Source organism: Miscanthus floridulus, chromosome 4, assembly GCF_019320115.1.
Source record: "Miscanthus floridulus cultivar M001 chromosome 4, ASM1932011v1, whole genome shotgun sequence".
NCBI lineage: Eukaryota > Viridiplantae > Streptophyta > Magnoliopsida > Poales > Poaceae > Miscanthus > Miscanthus floridulus.
Genome location: NC_089583.1, coordinates 85,120,514 through 85,141,156, shown reverse-complemented (window position 1 = coordinate 85,141,156; position 20,643 = coordinate 85,120,514). Strand labels below are relative to the sequence as shown.

The window sequence follows — 20,643 nt, the reverse complement described above, 5'->3', positions numbered from 1 at the left end:
GAGAGTCCAGTGAGGTGTGAGTCCATGAGGACTCTGCTTCCGCCGGTGGTTGTCTCGGAGCGTCCACCATGGTGCACTCCTGGGACGGACGATGGCTAGGCGCCATGTCACCGATGCTGGAGCCGTCACTCTCGATATCGTTATCCATGAGGTCGAAGAAATAGGTGGGAGCATAGTCCGCCATTCCCATGAATTCGGATGCGAGAGGGGGCGACGTCGGCATCCTTTCGAGCCCTCGGGCGTATGCATCCATGGAAGACGTGAGACCGTAGGGGAACCGGTCATATGGCAGTTGCGTCAGGGACAACGGGGTTCCTCCGGATAATTGGTAGAAGATAGAGAAAAGCAAGTAAATAACAGCATGTACGTTACTTACAGCGGGGTTTGAGCAGAGAGTTTGCTCGGAATAAAGCGTAGATGCCGCGTAGTCAAAGTCATGCGTCCTAGAGTCGATGGAGGGCATCCCTCCGACGGGTGCCAGGATGTGAGCCTCCTCGCGGAGGTGTAGTATGCCGAGCCGGTCAGCGACGAAGTCCAGGCTTTCGAAGAGGAAGGCCTGGGATGTATTATGTTGATACTTTGCAAGATTTTACACATATAAGAACTGCAAATAATTTATCAACCTTGCATCATGATTGAATTGCAAATTTCCGACACTAATGCATAATTACTGATAAAAATCATACCGGATTATTGGCAGCTACTCCTCCATCAATAAGATGGAACTCCTTGGTGTTCCCATGGAAATCTTCTGTCTTGAAGTAGTGTGCAGGAAGATAAGTTGGAGCAGCAGATGTGCTGATACAAATATCTGATAGTAGAGCATCCATTGTGCTGTACTTCTCATTCTTAACCTATGATATAAAACAAAATGCCCGTTGTCATGTAAATTTTAAGCATGGAGGATGAACAGAAGTCCCTGTTATTCACTTTTGATCTTTCCCCTTGATTTATTCTAACACCAGTTGAAGTGTTTTTATTTGAGTAGCAAACATTTCATACACGGCTGAAGTTATTTGGTTCTAACTCATTGTCATAAACATGCAGAGACAATGTGTTACGGTATGAATCACCGCTCTTCACAGAATAGAGAGGGATAGATTGGGTAGGGGTGAGAGAAAGAGCCACACCTCATAGGACGAGAAAATAATAGGTTGTAGCCGCTTGATGTCGAAAGTTGGTATTACCACATCTGTTAAAGTCTCATGCAGCCTGGTGATTCCTAACTTCTTTCTGACAACTTCATGAAGGTACTTACCATCATAGGAAGGTCCTGACAGCGATCGGAATATCCTCATTATCCTACCGAATGGACCCCTAAAGAAAGACCAAAAAAATGTTGACTGGAAAGTTTGCAATCCAATTAACAAGAACAATAAGATATGTATTCACCTCTGCTGTGGGAAAATCTTGGGAGCATGCTTCATATAAAATGCTTGAATATCCTTGGCTTCAAAGAGTGGCCTGTTTGTATTGTTTGGTGCAACCAGCATTGAGGTCACAAGCCCCCCTGTGCTGGTCCCAGCAATGACATCGAAGTAATCTGCTAACCTGGCTTCCTCTCCATCAAGTTTCTTTATCAATTAAGAACAGTTTTACATAAGAATCAATCAAGAGAACATTTAGCGTATTAAAAATAGGATGGCACTCCTAATTATGACTGCAATGCAAATTGCGACAGGCTTTCAAGATTTACTCAGGTTTTATGAAAGTCATAATCTATTAAGGTTTAAGTTAACAATGCTTCTCCAGAATTATCGCCCACGATGGAATATAGTTGTGAATTGGGTTTAATTCTAAATGGTTTGTACTTTGAACTAGCATATCAACAAATTTTGGACCCTACAAATGCACTCATCACCTTCATGCGAGCAACATATGCAATAGGGAGTTCTAAACTATCATATCTCTCACTAAGTTAGTGTTGCCTAGGCAATCATACGATACATGAAACCACATTGTGCAGTTCTGCTTCTACAGATTTACCTGCAACTCTGACTCCAGAAAGGTGAGAACAACAGCCGGAATGATTCCTCGAATGCCTCCACCATCAATAGAAAGAATCGTTACAAGGTTTCCATAAGTTGGTGGCTGGATGTGTTTTCCTTTCTCCATACTCCGAGTCTCTCGAAGGGCCGGTTTAACACAATTGAACCTTCACCAAGGACAATCAGGATGCCAAAGATGCTGAAATATATGTGTGGAGTCTAGGCACTGGTGTAGCGTGAGAAGGGAGATGTTGCTCTGGTAGTCTGCTGGTGCTAGCACTAGTAGTCTCCTTGAGCCCATTCGAGAGGAGCGATCTCTGCGACAATTTATAGGGAGCTGAAGTGCTCCGGCCGGTTTGCACTATTGTGACGCCGAAAACAAAAGGGCTATCAGTACGAGGCATGGCCAGCCTGGCGAGTGGGACGGCGTTGTAAAGTCACCTGCTCAAGGATCCAACCAACGGTTTAGGACACCCAACTAGCGCAGGCCACTATGGCCCTGTTTACTTCGGTAGGCGCTCCTAAACTTTCTGTCACATCGAATGTTTAGATACATACATAGAGTATTAAATATAGACTAATTACGAAACTAATTATACAACTTACGACTAATTTACGAGACGAATCTTTTAAGCCTAATTAAGCCATGATTTGACAATATGGTGAGTGGGACGGCGTTGTAAAGTCACCTGCTCAAGGATCCAACCAACGGTTTAGGACACCCAACTAGCGCAGGCCACTATGGCCCTGTTTGCTTCGGTAGGCGCTCCTAAACTTTCTGTCACATCGAATGTTTAGATACATACATAGAGTATTAAATATAGACTAATTACGAAACTAATTATACAATTTACGACTAATTTACGAGACGAATCTTTTAAGCCTAATTAAGCCATGATTTGACAATATGGTGCTACAATAAACATGTGCTAATGACAGATTAATTAGGCTTAAAAAATTATCTCGCAAATTAGCCTTTATCTATGTAATTGGTTTTATAATTAATCTATATTTAATGCTCTTTATTAATATCTAAGCATTCGATGTGACATAAATTTTAAAAACGACTAAAGAATCAAACACCCCTATATCACGGGAAAAGGCTAAAAAAAAAGCTCACGCCTGTCCTGTCAGGGGCAGGGCGACGGCGACCATTCTATATTGCCGGAAATACTTGTCAAATGGGGCTTTTTCGGAAACGATGGTCCATGGGGTGCAGCCATGGGGCACTAAGGGGTGACCAAATGCCGCCAGGGCTGGCTGGCCGGAGCTCTGAGCTCTAGTTAATTGCAGCATATTTAGCCGCCATCCAGGGAAAGGGGAGGGCACTCTGATTCCAAATGCCAACTGTCTCTACTCTTTCTGCCCAGTGTCACTCATCTGAACGTAGCTATCATATTAAACAAAGGACTCTTGTCGACAATTTGTATTCCTAAAGTTGCATGATACACCTACTTCCTGAGATTGACGAGATCTTTCGGTGCTCCCAAATCGATTGGTGATGGATGTTCAAGTCCTTTTCTTCAAGTTGCAGCCTTGAGGGGGCAAATGAGTGTTCTGTAGAGCACCACATGGCCGGCTACCTCGTTTTGGAAAGCTATAGACGGTTTGTGCTGTACCCATATCAATCCCAGCACCCTTGCCCCTTGGTTGCTGCAAAGGTCCGCGATCTGGCCACAACTACCTCAGTGTTTACAGTTTTATGTGACAGCAATGTAATGAGGTGAAACTTTCATCAGAAGCTAAAAGATTCTCACAGATGATCCTCTTGCATTGACCATCCATAAAGTACGCCATAAAATATGGGCAGCTTTGCCTTTGATCCAGTGAACCCCTTGCTACACATTTGTCTAGACTGTACACGCTCCAAATCGAATGCCCATGCCCAACGGCAGAAGCCTACGCAAGTACCAAAGGCACAGCTCTTTCTGAAAAACAAGCTCATCTTGCCTGTTATTCAAAGCAAAGATCGATTAGCCTATTTCTCTGAAGAAAGCGAGGCACAATCGTACCAGGTACTTGTTCCATGCAGCACTGCTGGGATCTGCTCCAATGTTTAAGTGCATGGCCGACCTGGAACCTTTTTCTTCCCTTGTCGGCTGAACCGCTGAATTAAAACCATCAATACTAACAAAACAATGATACAAGTAATCCAATGCTGATATTTATTAAAAAGAATATTGGTATTTTCCATTTTTTTACACGCTACAAAAGCCAGCCGGCAGATTCCAACATCATCAATTTACAGTGTCAGCATGGTCACCTACAAATTGTTTTATTGTTACAATTCATATCAACAAATAATATCAACCATAGTTCTTAATTGAAGTAATGCAGAGTTCTCTCAGTGTGTTGAAACAAGCATGAGGGCTTTCATCATTTTGGCGATCTTGTCTTGCGAATTCGCCTTTCATCAGACAGCAGCTCCGCAAATCTGTAAATAAACAGCTAAGTACATCCTAGTTGGGTGTTCTAATGCAATCATCATTACGATAGGAGCTGTAGACGTAAAACTAACCTCTTTAGAGCTTCTTCATTGATCATCTCTGGCCTATGACAAGCCGGCATCATATGGCCAGTTTCCAAGTTCGCCTGAGAGACAGGTTTCTTTAGTAGCATATCTCCAACTCTGGCAAGTTTCTCCATATTTTCCTTGGTCGCAACATCAACAGAGGACAGTGTCCCTTGTAGAGTATCATCCTGTTATTTTGAAATAGAAATTTTTGAGACAAAGCAAATCTATTAGCTCTGCAAACTAAATGTATACACTGTACTCACCTGAATCCTCAGATAGTTTTGCTCAGAATGCAAGGCTTTGAAAACAGCAGAGATATGGATATCCACCATATCTGCACTTGCCTGCGTGAAAATATCTACCAAGGGAGTGGATCCACTGCCAAGCAACCAACCCAACACTCCCCATGATTTAGCCGTTTATGCATTGTAGTTTGCTTCAAACTTTGCTGAGCCTGTGCCTAGTGAAACGACCAAAAGCCGGCCATAATCCATAGGTTTTATTGGGAAGAAATCTGGGTTTTCCTTGAATATTTGTTTGGTTACTGGGTTTTCCTTGAATATTTGTTTGGTTACATCTCCAATGGCAACTAAAGCCTAAACAAAAGAAAGATAAATTAGGTTTCCTTAAAAAGTTCGAAGTTACTTTTAATTCCTAAATCGCATACTATGTTGATACTTTGCAAGATTTTACACATATAAGAACTGCAAATAATTTATCAACCTTGCATCATGATTAAATTGCAAATTTCTGATACTAACGCATAATTACTGATAAATATCGCACCGGATTATTGGCAGCTACACCTCCATCAATAAGATGGAACTCCTTGGTGTTCCCATGGAAATCTTCTGTCTTGAACTACTGTGCAGGAAGATAAGTTGGAGCAGTAGATGTGCTGATACAAATATCTGATAGTAGAGCATCCATTGTGCTGTACTTCTCATTCTTAACCTATGATATAAAAGAAAATGCCCGTGGTCATGTAAATTTTAAGCATGGAGGATGAACAGAAGTCCCTGTTATTCACTTTTGATCTTTCCCCTTGATTTATTCTAACACCAGTTGAAGTGTTTTTATTTGAGTAGCAAACATTTCATACACGGCTGAAGTTATTTGGTTCTAACTCATTGTCATAAACATGCAGAGACAATGTGTTACGGTATGAATCACCGCTCTTCACAGAATAGAGAGGGATAGATTGGGCAGGGGTGAGAGAAAGAGCCACACCTCATAGGACGAGAAAATAATAGGTTGTAGCCGCTTGATGTCGAAAGTTGGTATTACCACATCAGTTAAAGTCTCATGCAGCCTGGTGATTCCTAACTTCTTTCTGACAACTTCATGAAGGTACTCACCATCATAGGAAGGTCCTGACAGCGATCGGAATATCCTCATTATCCTACCGAATGGACCCCTAAAGAAAGACCAAAAAAATGTTGACCGGAAAGTTTGCAATCCAATTAACAAGAACAATAAGATATGTACTCACCTCTGCTGTGGGAAAATCTTGGGAGCATGGTTCATATAAAATGCTTGAATATCCTTGGCTGCAAAGAGTGGCCTGTTTGAATTGTTTGGTGCAACCAGCATTGAGGTCACAAGCCCCCCTGTGCTGGTCCCAGCAATGACATCGAAGTAATCTGCTAACCTGGCTTCCTCTCCATCAAGTTTCTTTATCAATTAAGAAGAACAGTTTTACATAAGAATCAATCAAGAGAACATTTAGCGTATTAAAAATAGGATGGCACTCCTAATTCTGACTGCAATGCAAATTGCGACAGGCTTTCAAGATTTACTCAGGTTTTATGAAAGTCATAATCTATTAAGGTTTAAGTTAACAATGCTTCTCCAGAATTATCGCCCACGATGGAATATAGTTGTGAATTGGGTTTAATTCTAAATGGTTTGTACTTTGAACTAGCATATCAACAAATTTTGGACTCTACAAATGCACTTATCACCTTCATGCGAGCAACATATGCAATAGGGAGTTCTAAACTATCATATCTCTCACTAAGTTAGTGTTGCCTAGGCAATCATACGATACATGAAACCACATTGTGCAGTTCTGCTTCTACAGATTTACCTGCAACTCTGACTCCAGAAAGGTGAGAACAACAGCCGGAATGATTCCTCGAATGCCTCCACCATCAATAGAAAGAATCGTTACAAGGTTTCCATAAGTTGGTGGCTGGATGTGTTTTCCTTTCTCCATATTCCGAGTCTCTCTAAGGGCTGGTTTAACACAATTGAACCTTCACCAAGGACAATCAGGATGCCAAGGATGCTGAAATATATGTACATACAGGACAAGTATTTATAGGCTTCGAGACGAGAAATTTCAAGGTATTGGCAGGCAAAGGAACTGGCTAAACATAAAGAGAAGAGATGTTACCAAGAGGATCTATACATTCAGTGGTTAGCCATTATGCGCAACTTAAACGTGGGATAACATCGTGCCCAATATGGCAACATGTCAAATACTCCATTCATAAGTGCAAACGTACAAGTCAAATGTTTGAAACATTGTTAAGGGTGGTTAGGTTAGGGTGTTTTAAAGGAACACAAACAGTCACCTAAGTAAAATTTTAATGCTTATTATAATATTTCTAGGAATGGAAAATGTGGTTCTCTTTATTGTAACGACTGAGATGCTTGCATTTGTGAGAAATAATTATCATTTTTGGGGGAATAAATAAACATCCCTTTCTGAGTTGTCCTTAAGCTAAGGGATCTACTAATGCCCTGAAGGCACTGCTAGAAAAAGGAAATTGTCACAATTCAATGCTTTAGTTATGATGGAAAACTAGTACTCACTTATTCAGAACCAAAAGAAAGCAAGCCTCTGTGCACTATTTCAAGTTTTCAACCTCAGCTTGCGCCGATGCATGCAACCCTGTCAAAGGTGACAAATTCCATGTGCTATTTCATGCTGATTGACTAAGATACCAAGATCAGGAAGAAGCTCGCTGCTGCATAGTTGACTGTGGACATCATGCAGCTATAGGGAAACAATTGTTGCATCATTGCTGAGGTATGTTCATTCCTTTTATAAGCAAATGATTATTTTCTGTTCTCCACATCACATGAACTAACAGAAAGATTATCACTTTTTTCCTTGGCTCAATGAAGGGACAAGCTGTAGACTTCCAGGTTTCCAAAGGCTAAAAGTGTAATCACATTTCATATATTATGTAAGGTCACATGCTACGACTAGATATCATCTCATGATTAAGGATTCAAGACTCTTTGGGCAAAGAGAAATCTAAAGGATAGATGTTTGATTTCCAAAAGGTGTAAAGAACAAAAGAATGAAGATGACTGTGCAGGGAAGTATTGTGGATCCAATAGTTATCGTTAAAACATAAAATTAGTGCAGCTGATAATACAAACTTAGGTGAACCTATATGCAAATGGAAAAATGAAATTTGCTACATAGTTTAAGTACAAAAAAGGAAGGTGCATGACATCAACGCTGTGTATTATGAGAAATTATCATGTCAGTAGTAACTAGTAAGAGGTTAGACATCTTTATATGCGGATGTCGCAGCAATCTTCATTAATGTGAGCAAGCCTGACTTAGATGTGGTCAAAGGAATTCTGCAGGCTTTTTGGTAATATCACCGGCCTGGTCACCAATTTTGAGAAGAGCTCCATCCATCCGATTAGATGTGAGAATATCGACCTACAGGAAATACTCAAACAGCATGCCTTTTGCAAGATGATAAAGGCAAGTGTGTTTACATGTATAACTTATATCTTGCTCAAACAGCATGCTTTTGCAAGATGATAAAGGCAAGTGTGTTTGGTCAATGAAAGCAAAAAGACAAGTCAAGGAAGCAGTATTTCTCAAAGCCCCATGATGCAGCAATGGAAGTAAAAGATTGACCAAGACATCATGCATGCCTTGTACGACAAACAAAACACGCCTAGGATACCTGAAGGTGGATATCAATGATATCATCAAATAAGTTGGTCCAAGAGAAATTCTCCCCATATTGATTTGTTTTACAACTGTTGGGTTATGATCCATCGTAGGTGGCTGCTCCTGGACTGTTGCATGTGAGACTACCAGCCATTTCTCCCATTTGTGCAGGAACACTGCTCTAGTATGAGAAGCCTCACGACTCATGTATACTAAATGACTGCTCATGTTATGCAACAAGGTCACCAGGAATGTACTAAAGAGAATATTAGCAATGCTAGGATTTTGTCATAAACTTTGTCAGGCAAAGCAAATATAGATTGCATAGGTATACCCAATCTGGGTCTTGCACCAATAGATATTAACCCAAAGGTAAGTCTAATACAGCTCAGTTAATTTTGTCCTGATTCAGTAACCCCTTCTTCTGATGAAATTTGAGAATCTGGAACCCACACCCTGGCCTTCATTAAGCTTATGTAATATCTAGTAGATAAAATCTAGGACTAACTGTAACTCAGCAACAAGATAAGGACTGTAGACTATATAGACTAGATATATCTATGAAAAAAAATCAAAACATGGATGTCCTTAATCAAAACTCGAAACAAAAATGTAACCAAACATCAGGTTCGAGAACAATGCACCATGGCCGCGTGAAGGAGTGGATAAACGGAGATGTCATCCATAGCTCAGAAACTCAGCGATGACCCGGACTTGCGCCTCCGCCTCTGCGCTCATGGGGCACGAGAGATGGAAACCGTGTCCCTGGCCGTCCGCCTCCCAGTCCTCCAGCTCCCCGCGCCACCCACTTCCCTTCAGCTTCTCACAATACAGCCTTCCTCTGCCCCTCATCGGGTCCTTTCCCCCGACGCACACCAGCACGCGCCGGCACCCCAAGCCAGCGAGATTGGGGGCGCCCTCTGCCATCGGATTGATCAACGGGTCGCCGTCGCACCCGCTCGTGCCCGGGCACACCACAGGCCACAGCCGGACGAGCTCGCGGAGCAACGCTACGCCCATCTCGTCCGTCTCGGAGCTCTCGCCTCCCAGGAAGTAGGGATGGATCAGTACGAGCGAGCAGAGCTTCACGCCGTGGCCCAGCTCCTCGCTGCCGGCGCGCATCGCGGTGGTGCGCAATGTTGGCGCCCGCGCTCTCTCCGCCGACGTGGACGCGCCCGAGGTCCGCGTGGGCGGTCAGCCAGGGCTCCTGCCCCGGCCCGCGGCGTGCGCGGCCACCCACTGGAGCGCCGCCCATGCGTCCCCGTAGAGCGCGGAGACCGGATGCTCCGGCGCGAGGCGGTATTCCACCGACACGACGATTGTGCTGGCCGCCGCGGCGAGCCGGTTGGCGTGGGCGTGCACCGCTGCGTCGAACGCCGAACCGAGGCAGAACCCGCCGCCGTGGAAGAACACCAGGACGGGGAGCTTGCCGCTGTAATTTCCGGAGGAGGGTGGCGCCGGGAGGTAAATGCGAGCCGATACGCAGGCGTCTGGGAGGATGGCGACGTCCTTTGAGGAGACGCCGGTGGCGGCGTCAGTGGAGGGCGGGGCGAAGTCGACCGGCAGGAAGCGCTCGACGCGGCCGCTCCTGTACACGCGTATGAAGCCGGGGGCGTCGAGGATGACCTCGCCGCCGTCGCCAGCGTCAGCGTTGGCCATGGCGTTGGGGGGATTGTAATATGCCACGGAAGGGATCGCAGAAGTCGAACCGACGAGATGGAAAAGTTTACTTCAGTTGGATTTGGATGTGCGGCGGAGAGCCGGAGACCCAGCGGCACCGAGCCGTCCGCCGCCGACGCGGACGCGGCGCAGCCGTGGCCCGTGACCAGTGAGGAAGTATGGCCGGATCTGATCTGACCTTTCGAACCAGCCTGTTCGAGAGTCCAAAACACTCCCAACTGTCCAAATCCAACTACTCGCTGTCGTGGGCCACATGGGCCATTCTCAGCTGAGCCCATCCCAACCAGGCCGCTGATCTGTCAACGCCTCCCGCATTCAACACACGCCAACCGTTTGCTGGCGGCGCTTAGACGTGAAGACGTGCAACCTGCGGCGACCGCACTTCAAACCTGCTCGGCCTTCCCAGCCACACCCCGACACCACCCATGGCCGGGTCCGGCGCCAGCGACGATGAGGTCATCTTCGAGATGGCGCAGTTCATCCGCGTCTACAAGAGCGGCCGCGTGGAGCGCTTCTTCGGCTCCGACCCCGTCCCGGCCTCCACGGACGCCGCCACGGCCGTCGCCTCCAAGGACCGCGCCGTCTCCCCAGACGTCGCCGTCCGCCTCTACCTCCCGCCGCCCGCCAAGGAGACCGAAGCCAACGGCGGAAGCAGGAAGAAGCTTCCAATCCTCGTGTACTTCCACGGCGGCGGCTTCTGCCTCCACACCGCCTTCAACTTCGTCTTCCACGCCTAACTCACCTCCCTCGCCGCGCGCGCCCGCGCCATCGTCGTCTCCGTCGAGTACCGCCTCGCGCCCGAGCACCCGCTCCCCGCCGCGTACGACGACTCCTGGCGGGCGCTCGTCTGGGTCGCCTCCCACGCCACTGGATCTGGTGAGGAACCCTGGCTCACCGACCACGGCGACTTCTCCCGCTTGTGTGTCGGCGGCGACAGCGCGGGTGCCAACATCGCGCACCACATGGCGATGCGCGCCGGCGCCGAGCCCCTCCCGCACGGCGCCCGCATCAGCGGCGTCGCACTCGTGCACCCCTACTTCCTCGGAGCCGACCGGGTGGCCTCCGAGGAGACGGACCCCGCGCTGGTCGAGAACGTGGTGACCATGTGGCGCGTGGTGTGCCCGGGCACCTCGGGCGTGGACGACCCCTGGATCAACCCGCTCGTGGCCGGCGCGCCTGGGCTGGAGGGGCTCGCGTGCGCGCGCGTCCTCGTGTGCCTCGCGGAGAAGGACGTGTGCCGCGACCGGGGGCGCGCGTACGCCGAGGAGCTTAGGGCCAGTGGATGGGCCGGGGAGGTGGAGGTGCTTGAGGTGAATGGGCAGGGCCACTGCTTCCACCTCGTCGACTTCGCGTGCGCCGACGCTGTCGCGCAGGACGACGCCATTGCCAGATTTGTTAACCTGTAGGATCCTTGCGATCTCGTGGGCGTCGTACATTGCATTTGCGCACAACTCTAGTGTGTGGGTCTGCGGCTGATACGTCTGAAAACCTGCCGCTGCCGGCGAATTCATATTGTTGCTTTTACGTTCATATTGCTGCGCACAATCATATTGCTGCCGGCGAATTTGTATATGGTCTGCGGCACAATTCTAGTGTATGGTCTGCCGGCTTTTGTTTGCTTTTACGTTTTTGCAGTCCGAAACTTATTGTTGCTGATACATTCGGTGGAGGATTTTCGATCACCATTTGATGAGTCCAAACTTGATTAAAATCTTTTGTGTGTTCTGACCAAAACAAGGCACACAAATCTAAGGCCACGACTTCGATTCTTCTGACCACTGCTTCGGAATATCGAACTGGAGAAAAAAGAGGGCCTAGCTAACTAACGCCCTTCAAAAAAATTCTTCGACCAGTAAATACAACCGGGAAGCGATATGATTCATCGCTGATTTAGGGTCCCTATGATAGAGCTTCAACTCCAGCTAAAACAGATCTAGCTGTGGTTCACTACTTAAAAAGAACGTTTGATAAAACGATTGCTCCTAGTAGATAAAATGCATTCAGTGGTTATTAAAGAACGTTTGACAAAACAACCGCTGCTAGTAGATAAAATACATGAAATGTCCATAATGCTCTTCTATTTTTTCTCTTTTCTTTGTTCTTTTCTTTCTTCTTCCTTTATTTATATCTCCTTTAACAATTCTATTTTTTTCTCTCTTATTTATCTCTTCCTCTCCCTTTCCCATCTCTCTACACCCACCAAATCTGTCATGCTCCCCCGCCGTGTCATCAGTCGCCTCTGTCCAAAGTTCACGGTTAATGGTGACCTACGGAGGTAGTTGTTTTGCTCGCCTCGGTTAATCGATTAACGGATATGCCGATGTGGGCGTCTTAATATGCCCGCCCTCGTTAATGTTCCCCAGAAAACCCAAAAAACCAAAAAAAACTTGCGACTTTCGAGAGTCAAACCCAAGACCTGCTACTCACAACACTATCGCATCTCTACCATTGCACTACACACTTTTTCATATCTATATATAGGCTGCGTTTGGGAGCGCTCCATGGAGCAGATTCTTCAAGAGAATCGCTCCTCGGCTGCCAAACGCAAAAATACGCCCCAGCTTCTCTAGTGAATCTGAGTGAATCGTTCTCTATTCTCAGCATATTCGCTGGTTGGTTTCTGGGCTGATAAGCCTGACTGGTGCTGGGATATTACGAGAAGAAAACACTATTAATTGACTGATAAGCCCTGGCTATGACCAACAAACAAAGCTATAGAAACCTGCTCCCCCGGATTCACTCGGGATCCCCACCATCTGAGAATACGGACCTCCCCACGAACTTTCATGATATTTACCCGCAAATGCCACTGGTATAAAAATAGAAATTCCTTCGGTCTCCTCTCCCACACCGTCTCTCCGTCCCCTCCGTATGGCACCCGCGTCGCGACTCTCGCGCGAGCGACGAGCGGAGCGCGCCGGCCGCCGTTCCCCTCCCCGACGCCCGCTCCTCGTCCCGGCGCAACGCCCACTGCTTGTCCGCACCGACCGTCGTGCCCCTCCAGTGCTCGTCCGCGCCGGCCGCCGGGCCCCTTCACTGCTCGTCGCCTCGTCTGCGTCGGCCGCCGTGCCCCTCCCCGACGCCCGCTGCTCGTCCGTCCGCTGCTCTCCAGTGAGTTGAAGGCCGATGCTCATCCCATCCCTCTCAAAAACGTTCTCTCCCTCAGATCCATCTGATGTATTACTGCAGGCTGCCTCCTACCTCCTCTCGCTGCCGTCCAAGCCCCTCTTGCTCAAATCTACAATCTGGAGACATGTTTCTTCTTGTATTATGGATTTTGTATGTGATGCTGATGTGTAGCTAGTTGAAAATGATTTTTTTTTTTTGCATGAGTGTTATTAGTCCTTTACATGTTTGTGAAGTATGACTACTAATACTAATTCTAAGACATGAAACAATATCAGCACCATGAAGGAAGACGCTGCGGACTGGTGATGAGAATGTAAAAATTGTTTGTGTTAGTCCTTTACACTGCATGCAAAAATCACGAGATACATGGAGAATTTCACTAGTCTCAATTTCTAACAAAACCATAATGTATCATATAAATATTGGGCACACTTCAGTTCAGACAGAGAGGGTACTACGGACAATTCCAGCAAAATCCTTCCTTTTAGAAATCACTTCACAGACAACTTGCCAAACGATTTTATCAGACAGAATCGATTCCAACAGATAATCACTTCACCAGTGAATCAAGGAGCACAGCTCTGTCAAACAGGCCCATAATATACTATCTTTATATCAATATTTTGTAATCTTATATTAGCTATTTTGGCTACTAAATGAACTCAAATGAAAACTTTTAACTACAAAGTTTTAAATCTTATCAACTACTACAACTTTGGTATAGGATGTATCCGATCAGAGATAGTTTAAAAAACTCATAAAATTGAGTCTCAAAATATTTGAATTTCAAACACATATTTGACACTCTAGATGACTTTAAATCAAAAACTTGTCAATATCAAACATGTAGATTGGGTCGGCCCCTAGAACTTTGGTATTAACTATGCAAACATTTGAGATCATTTAGGAATTCTAAATTTTAAATTTTAAAATCTATAACCTTTGAACACATATTTGGGACTTTAAACATCTTCAAATTTAAAACTTTTCAACAACAAAGTTGTAGATTTTATTGAGAACTTTTTATAAACCATGTTAACATCCGAGATCGTTTGATAATTTTAAATTTCAAAATATGTGCATTTACAACAGTATTTTGGGATCCGAAATAGTTTCAATTCAAAAACTTTTCAACTACAAAGTTGTAGATCTCGTCGAGAGCTACAGTTTTGATATAAAGTTTGTCTTCATCCGAGTTCATATGAAAGAGTTATAAATTTTTTTATTGCACTTATTAACCGAGGCGGACATCTTAAGACGCCAGCCTCTCTAAATCGATTTATGGCCTCCGAAAATAATCGATTAACCAAGGCGGTTGTTTTATGGTGCCCACCTCAGTTAATCGTAGATTATCGAGATGGGCGTGTTATGCGGCCCGCCTCCGTTAATGATTAACTGAGGTGGTCGCTCGGCCAGCGGCCCTACCACCAATGAACTGTGGCGGCCGCCCAGCTCGCCTACCTCGGTTAAAAAAAACCACCGCCTCGCAAAATCAATCCTATAGTATTGCCTCCGTCATGCTCCCATCTCTGTCCTGCTGGCCGGCCTAGCCTCAGCCATTGCCCACCCGCCCAAAATAGACTTGTGTAGGTTATATAAGTGTTCTGGGCCTTAATTTTTTATGACATAATTCAACCCCTCTTAGTCGTTACAACCCCTTCAATTTTATCTATCCATTTCGCTACAAGCCTTCCGGCAACTACAATAACTAGAAATTCTTCTTCATGATGTTGAACTCTCAGCTTAGCTTGACACTTGGACATATATTTGGGGATCATCATTATACACCTCAACTAAAAGCCTACAAAGTCCTAATTGGCCATCATCCAGTGCATAAAGCTTTTAAATGGCTTTTGGAAATCTTGTTGTTAGCCATAACATAAGGTAATCTTCTAGTTACTACTAAAAGTCAGAATAGTAACATAAGTCTTCTAAATCGAAAGAATATGAAACTTTAGGGTTACAACTGTGTTTGTGCTCTAACAATGTGGAGATTGGAGGAGTCTCAGTTGCATCTCTTTCTAAATTGTGATTTCTCAAAACAGTGTTGGTCCCTTCTAAATATTCAAATACCAAATTCTGATAAACCATTTGAAATTTTGATGCACTTCAAATGAAAGAATATTTATGCACTTCAAACGACGATAATTATGAGTACCTTCTATATGGAACTGATCGTACTGATGAGTTGGAGTATTTGGACTTGTAGGAATAATCATATTTTCAGGAATATCCAATGGTTAGAAGGTTTCTTGCTATTGTATTCTTTGTTTGTATATATCCTAGAAAATATGAGCACTCATGCCCAATTATCTACCACTGAAACAATAATGCCGTTAAATCATGGATTAAATCCAACAAGATACTAGCATCCACGCGTCAAGGATTTAAACTTGTGTTGGCAGCTTCCAATATAAAGAACCAAACAAGCTGAGCTACCTTATTTCATTACTAAAAGCCATATATATATATATATATATATATATATATATATATATATATATATATATATATATATGAATATGTACTACAAATTATTCTATCAAAAAGATAAAAATCTCCTACAACTAAAAAGAACAAAAGTAAGACAATTTTTTCGTGCGACTTTTTTTGGGGTCGTCTTCGGTCCGTCTCCCCTACGATACCCTTCCGCTCGCCCGCGACCGCGAGTCCACCGACGCGCAAATGAGGAAACAACAGAAAGAAAGCCATCCCCTCCCACGATCCCGCTCAATCACGCTCCCTCACGCGCACGCCCACACAGCCGCCTCCTCTCGCACCTACCCTCACCCTCGCGCTTGCGCTCGCCGGGAGGAAGGGGCGTAGGGCACACATCTGCTCAGAGGCGACAGCGTGCGGGCGCGGCTTTGGGCGTTCGGCAGCGTGTGCAGGCGTGGTGGCCGGCGTGCTGAAAGCTCTAGCTTGGTTTTGGTTAATTGATGAAACCCTAAGTGCTAACCTAGTTTATCAAAGTGATTATGAGATAGGTAGCACTATTCCAAGTGGTGAAGCAAATGAAGATCATGACATGATGATGGTGATTCCATGGTGATGATCAAGTGCTTGGACTTGGAAAAGGAGAAAGAAAAACAAAAAGCTCAAGGCAAAGGTATACGTGGTAGAAGCCTTTTTGTTTCGGTGATCAAAATACTTAGCGAGTGTGATCACATTTAGGTTCGATAGCCGTACTATTAAGAGGGATGAAACTTGTATCGAAATGCGGTTATCAAAGTGCCACTAGATGCTCTAACTCATTGCATATGCATTTAGGATCTAGTGAAGTGCTAACACCCTTGAAAACATTTGTGAAAATATGCTAACACACATGCACAAAGGTGATACACGTTGTGTTTAGCACTTGGGAGCAAAGGTTCAAAACTCCACCAGCGGAGTGTTCGCCCGTAGAGTGCAGATAGTCCGACGGTGCCAACGGCGCCCTATATAGAAAAGACAGGGTTTCATAGAGTGTACCGGACACTGGTCACGTAGTGACCGGACGCTGGGGTTCTACGTCCGGTCAGTAGCAGCAGTGAGCGTGCAGTCTCGATCTTGTGACCGAACACTGGCACAAAGTGTGACCGGACACTCAGGGCCTACGTCCGGTCAGTGCTGACGTACGCTGACGTGGCGACGCACAGAGGAGACGGTGAGTGACCGGACGCTGGGTGAGTCCGGTCAGGAGTGACCGGACGCGTCCGGTCGCGAATGGAACCTTACTGGAAATGACCGGACGCTGGGGTCCTGCGTCCGATCACTTCAAAGCAGCGTGTTCGGTCACAACTTAAATGTACTGATGGTCGTTGAGATCGGGCGATCAATGTTTGAAGCAGGGGCCACGTAGCACGCATCGAGCGACTGGACGCTGGGGTCCAGCGTCCGGTAGATCTGACCGGCACGTCCAGTCGATCTGACCGACGTGTCTAGTCGCCCTGTTTTTCAGTGGACTAAGGAGCCAACGACTCTATTTCGTGGGGGCTTCTATTTAAGCCCCATGGCCAGCTCAAGCTCACTCTCTTGGCCATTTGTATTGACATAGCAACCTTGTAAGCTTAGCCAAAGCCCTCCCACTCATCTCCATCATTGATTCATCATCTTTGTGAGATTGAGAGAGAATCCAAGTGCATTGCTTGAGTGATTGCATCTAGAGGCACTTGGTATTTGTGTTTCGCTGCGGGATTCACTTATTTGTCTTGGTGGTTGCCGCCACCTAGATGGTTTGAAGCAACGAGGATCGTCGAACAGAGGTTGGTGATTGTCTCCAGCTCCAATCGTGGTGATTGTGAGGGGTCTTGTGCCTTTCCCGGCGAAGCGCCGAAAGGTAACTCTAGTGGATTGCTCGTGTCATTGAGTTACTTCACCTATGGGTAGGTTCTTGCGGTGTTCAATTATGTGGACGAGGTTTGTGCAACACCTCTTAGCCGCCGAATCACCAAGTGTTGGTCGACACAACGGGGACTAGCATGCCGGCAAGCACGTGAACCTTAGAAGAAAAATTGGTTGTCTCTTGCCCTTTGGTATTCTCCCAGTGATTAATTTAGTATTCATCTTGTGATTGGTTCACTCCTCTACATGGCGGTATAATCACACTACTCACTTATTTATATTCTTGCAAACTAGTTGTAGCAAACTCTTTAGTGTAGCTAGAATTGAGAGCTTGCTTTGTAGTTTAAATTCATCTAGTGGAGCTCTTTAGTGTAGCAAGTGTGAGAGCTCTTAGTGAGTAGTGACATATCAAATTATGTGTTTAGTGATCATAGCAACTAGAATCGTTGGATAGGTGGCTTACAACCCTTGTAGAGCTAGAGCAAGTTTACATTTCGCTATTTGTTATACTAATCAAATTGATCTAGTTGGTTTGTAGATTTTTTAATAGGCTATTCACCCCCCCTCTAGCTATATTAGGACCTTTCACGTGCGAGCTGTGGCAGGTAGCGGCTCTCCTCCACTCCTCCTAGATCCCGGCAGGTAGCGGGTGGCAGGCGGCCGCCGGCGAGTGGATGCGTTGCGCTGTGTGCCCCCAAATCCCACTGAGCAGGGCTCAGGCCAAAACCTATCCTCAACTAAGCTCCTAAGCCGCGCGCCCTGCTGAGCCCCGCCGCCCTGTACCTCAGGACGGCGCGCCTCAGACCGCCACTCGGCTCAGGGCGGATTGCCGTCCTACCACCCTAGCCAGTTCCCTCCACGAGCGTGAATCTGGACCCTCAGCTAGTCTCCTCCACAGGCCCCAGCCACTCCTACAGCTTCAGACCACCCCCTCCCTCGACTCCTCACTACACGACCACGATATGTCCTTTTCTGCTTCATTTAGTTTGAGTTTGCATCTTGTTGAAAATATATTTGAGATGCTTGCTTGACGTTTGTGTCTACACAACGACATCCTTGCTTCCTCATCCATTGATTTGTTGATTGGATTTGCCGACTCACTGAAGCCGGTTATATTTGTAGGCCAAGGTAACATATTTCTATTTTTTGTTGTATATTATTCATAATGTAGATGATGGGTTTTGTTTCATACAAATTTGGGTGTGCTTAGGTAGAAGCTCTGAAATTTATGTGTTTAGAATTATGGTTAGCTGGTTAAGTATAGTAATTCATTAATTTTTTTTTGGAAAGCAATAGTTCTGTCATGATGGCTGTCTTGCCAAAATTGCTCATATATGTAGCTTTAAACACTGATGATGGCAATTTTCAGCCAAAAACTGATGTGTATACTGTATCTTGTCTCCATAAAAAAATTTATGGTTTGTATATTCTGATTTGAAGTAAGCTCACTGTATTTGATGGCCATATAGGAATAAACTAATCTCAGGCTGTATTTATTAAACAAACACTACAACAGTAGCACTATTGGGTTGTTGTCTCCATTTCTTGATAATTTATATGTTTTTATGCTTTCAGTGTGTTCATGGAACTTTTATGCTTTTAGTATGCAAAGGGTTTTCATTTCAATTTAGAAGGTAAAAAGTAAAAAATCTAACATGTAAATCATTTTTCCTTCAGATCTTTACTTTGTCAGATCATATTTGCCTTGTTTTGCTTGGAGACACTTGTGAGCATCTAGGTTCTTCAGGTCTGTAGCCTATCCATTTTTCTTGTTTGCGATTCTATTCTATTCCTTCCCTCCTTATGTGTTTTCCTTTTATTTCTGAATTTTCATGGTATTAGGAAAATTCTCTATGTCATCTCTTGGTACCTGTTACACATAGGGTACATGGGCATATGTACTGGTGACCATTTACAATGATTTGTATGTGTTATTTTTCATAAATAGTAAGAAACAAGAGAATGCAGAGGGAGTTTATAGTACTGCTAGCTATGTAGCATGCAGCCCCTTGATGTGCATGACAACAGATTCAACTCTTTGCTTAGATAATGGAGGGCTAAACAAAAACTTTTCCATTCTATCTTCTGATGGTTCAATTACCTACAAAACCTTACAGAGAACTTCAAGAAGTAGACATGTATGTAGTTTTAAAAATGGATGATGACAATTTTCAGCCAAAAACTGATGTGTATATTGTATGTTGTATGTTGTCTCCTTTAAAAAAATTTGTGGTTTGTAAATTCTAATTTAAGTAAGCTCTTTTTTTGAGCAAAATTGTTTGAAGTAAGTTCGCTGTATATGTTCAGTTTGATGGCCATATAGGAAGAAACTAATCTCAGGCTGTATTTATTAAACAAACACTACAACCCTAGGACTATTGGGTTGTTGTCTCCATTTCTTGATAATTTATATCTAATGCATACTACCTTCACAGAAGCAAAATCTGTAGCTGCAAGCAGTTTGAACTTTTATGTAGAACTACGTAATGGTATGATTCTATTTCTCGAGTTCCAATCACTTGATGTCACATTGCTTTTTTTAAAGCTTGTGTTGTGTGGTTGTATTCTCTCTGAAAAGATATAATCTGAGCACGGTCTAACCTTCATGTAAAGGCATATGGATAAAACATGGATCAATAATGAGCCTAGGTACAACACAACTACTTTACAAATGTTAAAAGTGTTTTGTAGTGAACATGAAAATTTACGTAATACATTCCATGTAGGCACACAAAGAAGTATTTACAAGGGGTGAACGGTTTCCTGGCTTTTGCATTTAGAAATTTAGTAGTAGGGGACAAGATATTATGTCCTTGCAGAATTATAAACTGAGAGTATATAATACTTTTTTAAAAACAAAGTAGAACAAAGAAAATACAATTTTATATAGCTATATATCATTTCAGTTCTGAATTAATGACATCCATGTTTCATATAACTTAATTATTTTTAAAAAATAATATGTACGTCTTTTAGGTCTCCATGGATAGTTCATATGCAAAGATTTGAAAGAAAAATGGAGGCCCCTTAGAAGATATTGTACAAACAGAAAATACCAGTGAGCCTATGGATGATTCTAG

The 20,643-nt window shown here is 44.5% G+C and overlaps 1 protein-coding gene and 3 pseudogenes across 1 annotated transcript; 1 reads left to right on the top strand and 3 right to left on the bottom strand.

Annotated features, from left to right (window-relative positions):
* Positions 1 to 589: 589 nt before the first annotated feature.
* On the bottom strand, positions 590 to 2,132 carry LOC136548736 (patatin-like protein 2). The gene is made up of 5 exons (XM_066540156.1): positions 1,987 to 2,132; positions 1,393 to 1,574; positions 1,131 to 1,317; positions 687 to 854; positions 590 to 604 (listed from the first exon to the last, which is right to left on the bottom strand). Exons 1-5 carry the CDS (start codon positions 2,113 to 2,115, stop codon positions 590 to 592), a joined length of 681 nt encoding a protein of 226 aa, XP_066396253.1. The 5' UTR covers positions 2,116 to 2,132.
* Positions 2,133 to 4,136: 2,004 nt separating this feature from the next.
* On the bottom strand, positions 4,137 to 8,543 carry LOC136549906 (patatin-like protein 2; annotated as a pseudogene).
* A 145-nt stretch (positions 8,544 to 8,688) lies between these two features.
* LOC136549907 (2-hydroxyisoflavanone dehydratase-like) lies at positions 8,689 to 10,272 on the bottom strand (annotated as a pseudogene).
* Positions 10,273 to 10,372: 100 nt separating this feature from the next.
* LOC136549908 (tuliposide A-converting enzyme 1, chloroplastic-like) lies at positions 10,373 to 11,900 on the top strand (annotated as a pseudogene).
* The last annotated feature ends 8,743 nt before the right edge of the window (positions 11,901 to 20,643 follow it).

What these genes read in the sequence shown, in the direction of transcription:
- LOC136548736 (XM_066540156.1), bottom strand. Translation starts at nt 2,115, where the DNA reads ATGGAGAAAGGAAAACACATCCAGCCACCAACTTATGGAAACCTTGTA. An exon ending in TTCTGGAGTCAGAGTTGCAG is followed by an intron (nt 1,575 to 1,986) that starts GTAAATCTGTAG and finishes TAATTGATAAAG; the next exon opens with AAACTTGATGGAGAGGAAGC. An exon ending in TTATTTTCTCGTCCTATGAG is followed by an intron (nt 855 to 1,130) that starts GTGTGGCTCTTT and finishes TTTATATCATAG; the next exon opens with GTTAAGAATGAGAAGTACAG.